Source organism: Sceloporus undulatus, chromosome 1 (assembly GCF_019175285.1).
Source record: "Sceloporus undulatus isolate JIND9_A2432 ecotype Alabama chromosome 1, SceUnd_v1.1, whole genome shotgun sequence".
NCBI classification, from domain to species: domain Eukaryota; kingdom Metazoa; phylum Chordata; class Lepidosauria; order Squamata; family Phrynosomatidae; genus Sceloporus; species Sceloporus undulatus.
Genome location: NC_056522.1, coordinates 92841850 through 92853445, shown reverse-complemented (window position 1 = coordinate 92853445; position 11596 = coordinate 92841850). Strand labels below are relative to the sequence as shown.

At 39.3% G+C, this 11596-nt stretch overlaps 1 protein-coding gene across 1 annotated transcript; it reads right to left on the bottom strand.

The window, feature by feature from the left end:
* Window positions 1-1957: 1957 nt before the first annotated feature.
* On the bottom strand, window positions 1958-8611 carry LOC121918741 (p53 apoptosis effector related to PMP-22-like). Its single transcript, XM_042444744.1, has 3 exons — window positions 8269-8611; window positions 4635-4778; window positions 1958-3849 (listed from the first exon to the last, which is right to left on the bottom strand). Exons 1-3 carry the CDS (start codon window positions 8468-8470, stop codon window positions 3632-3634), a joined length of 564 nt encoding a protein of 187 aa, XP_042300678.1. The 5' UTR covers window positions 8471-8611; the 3' UTR covers window positions 1958-3631.
* Between the last annotated feature and the right edge of the window lie 2985 nt (window positions 8612-11596).

Genomic DNA, 11596 nt, shown 5'->3' with positions numbered 1-11596 from the left:
AAGTATAATAACATCCAAAATCCATAAAACAGTGCTAACTTTTTTTGTGGATTTTGGATGATATTGTTCTTTGCTACATGGCCAACACAGCTATCCCTGGATATGTTTTCTGGAGGTAAGATACCAAATTTTAGCCACATCAGGAGAAACCTGAAGAGAAATTCAATGGACTGGGACTTTACCATTTGAGGTTTCTACCTCCAACAAAGGCAAAACATTTTTCTAACAAATTTGGACTACACTTGGCATGTTCTACCAAAACAGCACCTAAGAAATGTTTCCCAATGCAAAACATGGAGGGCTTCTTTAGAAAGTCAGTGCTCTATACCTAACAAAGTAGCTTGTTGCTTCATAAAGGATGATGGCAACCATGATCTCAAAAGGAACATCACTTTTTGTCTTGCTAATGGAACTTTTTTTGTACTTCATGGAGTACCCACATGGCCAGAAGAAGGAGGGGCTTGCCTACCTGCTTGCCTGTCCCTCTAGACCATTTGAACTGAGAACAGCTACATCTTGACAAAATGCAGGTTTGTGACTAACACCATAATTTTTTCCCCTGTACGATTTTTAACACCTTTGCTTGATGAAGAAGCCAGAGGAGCTTCACAAGCTTGCAACATGTATTTGGTGCATTTTGGTTGGCCCGATAAAATTATCACTGTTTTGTGGATTTTTAATGTTATTGTACTTATGTATGAAGCATGTATTTGCACGTGATATATGAGAACTGTGAACTCATAGGTATTTTGACCATGAACCTCTAATGTGCATGAACCTGCTTTGTCTAAATTAGGGATTACCTCTTGTGGATCTCGGATGATCAAAACAGAGCCTGGGGAAATGGCTTTTGAGGTCCACAGTTCACAGAGTTCCCATAGCAAGTAGCTATGTTGGCTGAGGTATTCTAGTTCTCAAAGTCCAAAAAAGTAATACACCACCAAGCTCTGTCTCACACAACAGGGAGCCATTCACCACAAAGATACTACAAGAGTTGTTCAGCTGGACTGGTCAATTCTGGAAGAAAACCTCTGCTTCCCAACTTAACCATTGTCATTACAACAAATTCTGAAGCAGTGGTGAAGTGACTTGGGTAAAAATAGAAACACAGGACACTTTGTGCTGGTTACTTCCCACATTCTAGGCCAGCTCCAGAGAGCCTAGGCAGCCACACCTTTTGTTCTGCATCATGGAAATGGAGACAAGACCCTTGCTTAAAGGCAAAGAAAAGTTTGAAGGATGTTTCCTCACCTTTAAATTAAGCTAAACCATTTTTAAAAGTCCTCTTCCCAGCTCATAGAAAATATGAATATTAGGGGGAAACATTTCCTTCTCATACTCATTTTCTTCAGGAAGAAGAGTTTCTGATGCAGGGAGTGAACTCCATTTGCAGATTATGAAATTGTTCAGTCCAGTGAGGCCATGCTAATATTTCTAAATATGTAATTTGGTGAACCAAACACAAGGCTAAGGGAGGTGAAGGCCAACGTGTCCCTGATGTTACAAGAGCTTTCCATTTCTTCTAAAAGAAAGAGGAACAGTCTTAGATTTTGCAGCTCTGTTCACATGATGGCAGCATCTACACTGCAGAATTAATGCAGTTTGATGTCACTTTAACTGTCATGGCTCCATGGTATGGAATTCTAGGATTCGTGATTCTGTGAGATACTTTACCTTCTCTGTCAGAGAGCTCTTGTGCCACAACAAACTGTGAATCCCAGGTTTCTATAGGATGGAGTTGTGACAGTTAAAATGGTGTCAAACTGAATTAATTTTGCAGTGTGGCAATAGTCATGGGCTTCCAAAGCATTTAAATGAACAAGTCATTTCATGGACATGAAGGCTAACATATCTGCATACTTAAAGAGTTTTTAAAATTATTCACCACTAAACTTTCTTTATTTCCACCCTAAACATTCTTTTTACCATGAAGCAACAGACAGCAATATTTTATTAACTTGTTTTAATGAGAAAATGTCATCTTTAATATGCAGTAAAGAAATATTCAAAAATATGCCAGAACACTGTAGTTAGGCTGGAGTTAAAACTTCTAACACAACTACTGTTGATTTAACACTAGCTAACACCTTGTACATAATACAAAGCAGTAATCATACAGTTCTTGCCAAAGGGCTTGCAATCTACAGCTACAGACTATTACTTGGGATTAAGCATTGAATCATTTGGTAAAATGGACTGGGTAAAGACAAAAGGGAGGAATAAAGGAATACTGGTGTAACAGAATGAGTTGCTAATTAGTCTGTAGTCCATTTTCCTAATTCTCAAGACACTAGGACTAATCAAAGACATTTTGTTGCCTGTACCAAAACACAAGATGGTATCCCATTCAGTTGTCAATATATAGAACCCAATTTTAATCAAGTGGGTTCTACATATTGACAGGGGGATGGGATGTCATCCTGCCTTTTGCCTTAGCAAAATGTCTTTGCTCAGCCCTGGTGTCTTGAAAATTGGTTTGTTGATGGATTTGGAATTGGCTGGTGGTTGGATTGTACCAGGGATGAGATAATACCTTTCACCACACCTGAGTAAAGTGAGCCAGTATAAGGGCCTTGAGAAGGATAAGTTGGGGTCCCATCCTCCCACAACTGTTACCTATGTCAGACATCTCATTGGTCCTAATGATGTCTGGCCTTGCTGGATACACTAAAACTTTATTGCACAGTTCCTTCATCCTTTCACTTATTTGATGGAGAAGGATTTTGCTACTTCTCATCCATTACTGTTATCAGGGCAAAGAAACTTACACTGTACATACACAAAAAATACATCACTAGCTTCTGTGAAACCACAGTTTCTGGCAAATATGCATTATACAACCATTTTTTTCATCAACCAAATTGATGAAATCAGACTTGATTTAAATTGTAGCTTTGGTGACAATATTTGATAAGGGACTTAGATCTTACTCTTTTTTTCCCTAGGTAGCAAGGGTTTAACGACATTACATTTCAGAAGTAAGGTTATGAAAAAGGGTGAAGTTAGTGTACTGGTCTAATGAGAAATTCTTTTTATTTTCAAATCTCATGTGAGCAGCATTTTGACAGGTTTTAAAAAGTTCTATACTATACTGTTATGGAACATAATACTTCTGAGAAAAGTAGTGAAAAGTAACAAGAAAGTAGCCAGCAGTACAAAAAGGCTAGTTACTTTTTTCAACACTGTAGCAAGCAACAAAAGCAGTTACTTCTCAAACATTGTAATGAGTAATGGTAGCAAATTACTTTTTAAAAGGAACTTTCCAAGAGCTGGTGGAGATATACTGTACATTTTAATAGGTAATGTATCAGTCATAGACAGGATCCAATAAAAGTTTTATTTGCCTGTTCTACCTCAAAAATTAAAAAAGGCATTTTAAACAGTGACTTGCCTTCCCTTTGCTCTCTAGGGATGAAGAAAACTGTAAGGCAAAGTAACCCACATCAAAAAATGAAAAATAATTTCATTTCAAAGGTATGTATGCATATGTGCATGCTCTCTACTGTTTCTACTGGGTGCACAGAAATGCGGGGCGGGAGGGGGGCATGATATTGTAGTGTTTAGATATTTTTGGATTCCCACCATTCATGAAATTAATAAGATTTCTCTGCTGATGTTCTTAACAGTTATTCTATATGTCTGGATAATAATAAGGTTTGACATTTCCCAAAATTTGATCTTCATAGAGGGGAATGCAGCAAAAGAAGAATCCAAGTCCTATTGACATTAGACACATGGTCCAACCAAAGCCATAGGCCCAGCCAAACTCATTCACAGTCCCGACTGGGAAGAGGATATATTTGGAGATCATTACAGGATAGATGACGAGGCCCATTAGTGAGAAAGCAGCTGCAAAAATAAATAAACAAATAAGAGTTTTTAGAAATAAAAAATAATCATAGAATGAGTGATTATCTATTCAATTATATCTCTCTGTTATTTAGAGTCCACTTTTCCCTCAAAGCTGAGACTCAAGGCAGACAATGATGATAAAATCATTATCATGTCATTTATATAATGAAGACAGAAAGAGATAATTTAGGATGCTATTGCCTTAAGTAGTGAACTTGGATGATTACACTTCTATTAACCTGAAAGTAATTAAAGTAAAGTAAATTAGTGATTTCTACACACTATCAGAGCTTACTTGTTGGTCAGATATGTCTAGTAAAATATGCCACAGTGCTATTTCTGCCATCCAGTTGGACACATAATATCAGACTATTAAGCATCATTTAAAAACTCACACAATCTGTAGCTTCTGAGTGTTATCATCCGAAAGGAAACTTTTTCAAACTGTAATTCTAATTCTAACCTTGCTTCTATGAATGGCATTCAGGAAGGGCAGTGGGGTTAATTTTCTGACATTCTTCCCTATTCTTCCCTCAGTGAAATGTTCTAGTTCAATAACCAATTAAATGAGTATGCCAAAAGAATATTTTTAAAGAGATATTATTATTTTGTTCTGGGAGAATAACATCCTCTAGTTATTACAACCAGGGTTTGGGACCCTTGAAATGATCTGAAACAGTGTCCTTCAAGACTCTATTTTCCTACAACTCTTAACTTCAAATCAAAACCAGGCACATCTCCTCTCATTGTTTCAAGACTTTGAATTTGATGCACATTCTTACCAGCAACAAACAACAGGCCTCCTATTCCTCTCAAGAAGTTGAAGCGAAGTGTCGGGATAGCAAATGCGATGATGGCCAAGGCAAAACAGATGCACACAAGAACAAATCCAACCAAGAAAGTGGCTGCTGCACCTTGACCCCAGGCTGCAAATCCAAATCATATTTATTTATTTATTTATTTATTTATTTATATCCTGCCTTTCTCCCAAAATGGGACCCAAGGTGGCTAACATACATAAAACATAACAGTTAAAATTAGTTCATCTCCTGTTACATAGAGAAAGAGCCATACAAGTTTATTCATCTGCTGAAGACATTATGTTTCTGTGTGTGCCATGGAGACACTTGATCAATAGAACACCATGGGATCCTAGTACTACCAATGAGCAGACCTTGGGAAATCATTCTGTCCTAATCAGATTTTGATGCTGACAGGAAAAAACAGAAGCAAGGATCAGAAAAACAAGCTGAAAAATCCAAGGTGACAACAATATCTGTGCCCTAGCTCAATGAACAAGGCAATTGCACAATAAATATCTTTAGGACTGCATCTGCTCTGCATAATTAATGCAGTTAGACATCGCTTTAACTGTCATGGCTCCATCCTAAGGAATCCTGGGATTTGTAGTTTGTTGTGGCTCCAGACCTCTCAGACAAAGAAGGCTAAATGCCTCACAAAACTACAAATCTCAGGATTCTGCAGGATGGAGCCCTGACAGTTAAACTGGTGTCAAACTGAATTATTTCTACAGTGTAGAAGCAGCTTATGTCTCTATGTTTGCATGTAATGATACTTTAATGTAAATCTGTATGTAAATATTTGATGTTAAGATACTAATATTCTCGGTTCACTTTGCCTTTCCTTCTTTCAAACAGGTTTCTGTGAGTGATAGCTTGTTGCATTGCTTCAATAACCTATTTTGCCAGAGGCATTTAGAGCACCACGGAAAATGTGGGCATGACATGGGGAATAAAATCCTCCCAAAATCACTCCTAGATCTCTTAAAAACAGTTGCATGTTTTATGAATAAGTCGAATATACATTAGATTTGTAATCTGATGATATATGTTATTGTTATTATGTTAAAAGAACGTAAGTCTTGTAAACAAGATACTCTAATAAATATTTTTTTAAAAAAACAACAGTTGCATGTTTTTATTTTAACAACTTATTAAGACAGTAACACTAATCTCTCTGGAGTGTGTGTAGAAAAGAATGACCATGCTGGCTGGAGAATTCCAGATGTACAAGCCCCGAAAGTAACTTTTCCAAACTCTATTGGTTTGCCATATGAATACAGATGTTGAATCTGAACAGATTAAAACCAGGAGAGATTATCTGATGTGTGCCATTTCAAATGTGAATATAGAGAGCAGAATTTAATATTGACTGCTGCACAAATAAATAAATGAATAAATAAATAATCTGGAATGTGTTTGCTGGAAAGATAACACTGAAAGATGGTGGTAAATAACTGATAAGGTTCAGTGGGATTCCATTAAGTTTGGGTAAATGGGAGGCAAGATCTGTAGAACTACCCACTTAAAATGCAATATTCACAAAGGATGCAAAATACATCTTCTGTTCATATATATATATATATATATATTTGGACTGAAAAATAAACAAACCTAGCCTTTGGCTACCATTCTAGAATAAGTAACATGAAGAAATTAACAAAGTAAGACAGCAGAATTAATAAATATGGGGATAGTATGAATAAAAAATTCAAAAATAAGGTTCTATATCAGACTATTAAGCATCATTTTAAAACTCCATTTTCAAGTAGGTGTGTACAAGACTACAGCCTCACTCTACAAACCTATACCTGTCAGGTATACACTTGGAAGTAAAATGCTTTGAGTTCAGATGCACTTAAACATGTAAGTGTGTCTACATGTAGTCTCCACATGTAATTACGAGTGAGAGTCATCGTGGTGTAGTGGTTTGAGTGTTAGACTAGAACCTGAGACTCCAGTGGTTCAATCCATGCTTGGCCATGGAAACTCACTGGGTGAACCTGGACAAGTCACACTCTCACCATCAGAGGGAGGTAATGGCAATCCCACTTTGAAAAATTCTTGCCAAAAATTCTCCAGTCTGGGTTTTTCTTAGGATGAGACAGAATGTGAAAGCAACAACAGAGCATAGCATACAAATGCCAAAAGGAGAAACATTTACATATGGAAAAACTCAAGTTTGCAACAACCTTTAAAAACCAGCATGTAGTCTTCCAAGAAAGCAGCACATGTATTGAGATAAGGGGCATTAAAGAGGCAGAACACAGTGCTTTCCAGAAGATGGCAACCTTTTGATTAATGGGCACTATTTTTCAAGTGTTTCATAAACAATGTTACATGTAGATTTTATATATACCTCATATATCTTAAACTGTTAGGTAAAGGGAGATAATTGAAGGGTATATAATCCTCACTTCACCTTGGACATCCTATTATACAACTACTGTTGTAGTTGTATAATATACAACTCACACGTTGCTGAAATATTAATATTCTGATCAACAGTTATGTAACATGAGTGAAATAATTTTTAAAGGGATAACAGTTCAAAACATGTACAATTATGTCAGATTCTTAAGAGAGCATATTTACCTGCAAGCTCTTCCAAAGGTGAAGTGAGCTTCACTCTAGGTTGGAAGGGTAGGAAAAGTATGTCACAGGTTTACAACCCTATGTGATCCCAGGGACACACTTTGCCCATTGCTGATATAGAGCCATCACATTTTGCAATTATCATTAGCTTTATTCTTCATGAACATTAATTCCCTTTTGAAGACCCATCAAAGTTGATGGCCATTAGCATGGACTAGAAAAGCTGGGTAGTCACTGTGGTTATCTAGTTGTTTTAGTTGTATCACAATGGGCTTATTGTCTGGGATTTCAATGTTACCCCATGCCTATCCTGCTACAATTCCTAGCTTGAGTGTTTCCTTACAAACTATGGCTGCATCCTCTGGGTTAGTCTGTACTAGAGTATACCCATTCAATCAAATGTTGAATGGCGAGTGCAGTTAGCACAGAAATAAATTGAATGGATTCAGAGTCTACTCCAATTAGATTAAATAATGTAATTTAGACCTATATTTCTTTCATTAAAATTGTATGTTTAATCACAAATTGTTTATCTTTATCTCTTCTTCTGTCCCTAAAAATAAAAACTCTACTTGTGGTCAGGTTTGGTGTCTAGTATGGATTCTCATACATAGTTTTTCTGAATGTGTAACTTTCAACTCTGCACAACTATTTCACAATATACTTTGTTGGAGGTGCTTGTCATGACTTCCATTTTTAGACCCTGCCCCAACCATTTTTAGTCAGGGAGAAAAGTCTTACAGAGATCCCAGAGGGGAGCTGTTAAGACTTGCTGGCCCTTAAAGGCTTGCGGACATATACCTACAACAATATATATGTGTGTATGTATGTATGTATACACACACACACACCCCTCCCCCAACACACAAGCACCTATTGTGGAACAAAACATTAACCACGTTCATCAACTAAACCCCACTACTCCTTCTGCAAATGGCCTTTTCCTTTTCAAATTATGTAGACACAGTTCTGGAAGCCATATTTATCAGTGGAGCACAAACTTCATCACTGGGATGCTTACCATAATCCATGAGCGATCTGCATTGCCATCCACTCTCTAAAGAACATAATCTCCATAATGAGCCTTGTTGTGAAAATGGTAGGGTTTGCGAGTATATCCAGCCCCTACCAGCCAATGCTATGATGCCAAAGATCATGGCTAAACCCACAAGAAGAGGCAAAATCCATCTGCAGCGGGTATAGTCCAGGCCATATTTAACCATCTTGTTTAAATCTGCTTCACTTAGTTGACTGATAAGCCCAAAAGCCTTCCTGCTATAGCTTCAAGAGTCTGTGGAAAACTGCAGTTTAATGCAAGCTTACTGAGAGCATGTGAGAAAGAGAAGCAGAAGAGAGATGATAAGGCAGAGAATATTTGTCTGGTCCAGACAGGTACTGTAGAAGAAAACTCCACCTAAATTTCAGCAAGCAAGTCACTGCAACAACCTGTTGGACTGGAAAGGAAATTCAGGGTTGGGTTGGGACTGTGTTCATTTTGGAATCTCTCCTCCTCTCTCCCCCTCTCTCTCTGATCTGCTATTTATTAAGTTAAATATAGATAACATCCCATTGTCATTAGCATTTCACCATTTCCAGGTGGTAACACTTCACAGTGAAGAGCAGTGTTTTGTGGGGAGGAGAGCAAAGAAAGATGGAAACAAATTTCTGTAAACGAAAGTAGCCCACATATTTAAAAGAACGAAGAAACAGTTTGCTGAGGATTCCTGGGGGTTCTTCTATTGCAGAATGACTGAACAGAAGCCAGTACAGTGGTACCTCGGGTTACGAAATTAATTCGTTCCGCCGCCACTTTCGTAACCCGAAAAGCCTTCGCAAGCCGAAAACCCATAGGCGCTAATGGGGAAAAGCCGCAATTTCGTGTGAAATAGCGCCGAAAAGCACCAAAAATTTTTTCGTAACCCAAAAAAACGTTCGTAAGCCGGAACAGTTTTTTTTTAATGGATTTTTTTCGTAACCCGGAAATTTCGTAAGGCGGCGCATTCGTATCCCGGGGTACCACTGTACTAAGGCAATAACTGGAAATTGCTACTGAGGGATTAACTATGTTTCAAAGAAAGGTATCTTAATTTTATATCAGTTTCATTTGGATGGCTTTCCCTGAAAGAACTTACCTGTAATGAGCTTTAACCTACGTTTCCCAGGTCTCAGGGCCTGGCTCTGAGTCTCAATGCTTAGATCCTCCTGTCCAGTTCTTAGAGTAGGTGGGGAAATCTCAGGGTGAGAGCACTGACTTGAAATGTGTGTATATAACAGTATTTTAGTTTTCATTCATTGGTCTCTTTGCTTTTTAATGGTCTATGCTTCACAGTGGTGCTTGTTGTTAATGTATTGTGTTTAATGACATCACCAGAGGCTGCCTGATGTGATGTGATGTGATATGACAAGGGATCCTCCCTAGGTCTCACGTTTTGGCACTGAGAGCTCAGAGTGTAGGAGACTCCTGACATGTCAATCCGCTGAAACCTCATAGATGAAACCTTACATAAGGAAACTATGGCGGGTTATAGACGCCCATTTGGGGCAGGCTGCACCTGCCCCTTTCCCCGGTGTATGCGGGCCTCAGCGGCCAGAACGGCAGCCACGAGGACCCCGATCTGCCGCTTTTCAGGCTGCGGGAAGCAGCAAAACCCGCTTCCCCGCAGCCTGAAAAGGGGTGTCCCTGGGGCTTCAAGTGCCAAGGACACCCCCGGCGGTGGGGAGAAGGAGAAAGGGCCACTGGCCCCTTTCTCCATTGCTTCGCTGGGCGCAGCCATCTGAAGGCTGCGCCCAACAAGCAAGCACCGCCGCAAACCAGGAAGGAGCTCCGAACAGAGCTCCTTCCTGGTCCACGGAAAGGGCGCCCTAGGCGCCCTGGCTGGACCGACGATGTCACATCAGTGCCCCCCGTGTAGAGGTGGGCGGTCGGGACGTCATCATGGCGGCCCCCTTGTGGAAGGGAGCCACCATTTTGTACGGACTCAGACGTACGAGGTTTAGGGGGGTGCGGAAGCACCGCACCTTCCTAACCCTAGTACGGACTCAGTCCGTACTTTAATGGCGGTCTGTAATCCGCCTAAATTACCCAGTCATGGAGATTTTCTAAACTTAAGACTATTTGGAAGTATTGGTTTGCCAGATTGCGTGCGTTTGTGTTTTGGTTTTTTGTCTTTTCACCTGCTGGTTCTAAATCTTTCTGCACCTATGCAATACATTTGGGCTGACACCAACTTTCCACTAGAACAAACTTGTTCTTGCCCATGCATTTTACTTGGTTTGATTAAAATTCAAGGACAAGCTAATACTAAGGGTAAAATACAGTGGGCCCATGGTATCCACTGGGGTTTGGTTCCAGGATACTCTGTGGATACAAAACTCTGTGGATGCTCCAATCCCATTATATACAATGGTATAATAAAATGATATCCCTTATATAAAATGGCAAAATCAAGGTTTCATTTTGGGGTGGGGATTTGTAACATTTTCAAGCCACAGCATGGATGCAAAATCTGTGGATACTGAGGGCTGACTGTACATGGCAAAGCTTTATAGACAAACAGGAGAGAAATGACAGACAATTTAAATTTATTTTGGGCAACAGCACAGAACTGGGATAACCCAGCTATGTTATCTGTAGGGTATTGCCTATGCATACAATTGGTATTCCTCACGTGAAATACAATTAATTGGGTCTCTTGAAATGTCAAGGATAGGATCATGATCTCCATTTGTCAGGGGCAGTTAGCAGGAGCATCTCCTACAGTTGCTGTTCCTTCACAGTAGCAGTTAAGGGAGAAGACAGAAGAGGAGTGTTGTCATGAAGTGGAGCTACTGTTCAACCACCATTTTGCTTGAATTACCAGCTTCCAGTTTACCCAGAACTGCAGCAGGTTTGGGATATCATGAAAGGTTAAACAAATTGCTTCAGCTGAAAAGAATACTTGAGCAATTTTCTGCCTCCTGGGCCAAACTGGCAGATTTTAGATACTATACATCTTAATTTGTATGGGTCCTGGGGCACCATTTGCTAAGGCAACAAAATGTCTTTAAGATGGCATATTCAAAATAGACCATCATAATTTATTTTCCTTTATGAATATATGTTAAATAATGTATCTCTTTTCACCTGGGGTTAATCCTTTCCAAATGTAAGAATCATAGAATCATAGAATCATAGAATCATAGAGTTGGAAGAGACCCCAAGGGCCATCCAGTCCAACCCCCTGCCATGCAGGAAATCCAAATCAAAGCATCCCTGACAGATGGCCATCCAGCCTCTGTTTAAAGACCTCCAAGGAAGGAGACTCTATCACCCTCCGAGGGAGTGCATTCCACTGTCGAACAGCCCTTAC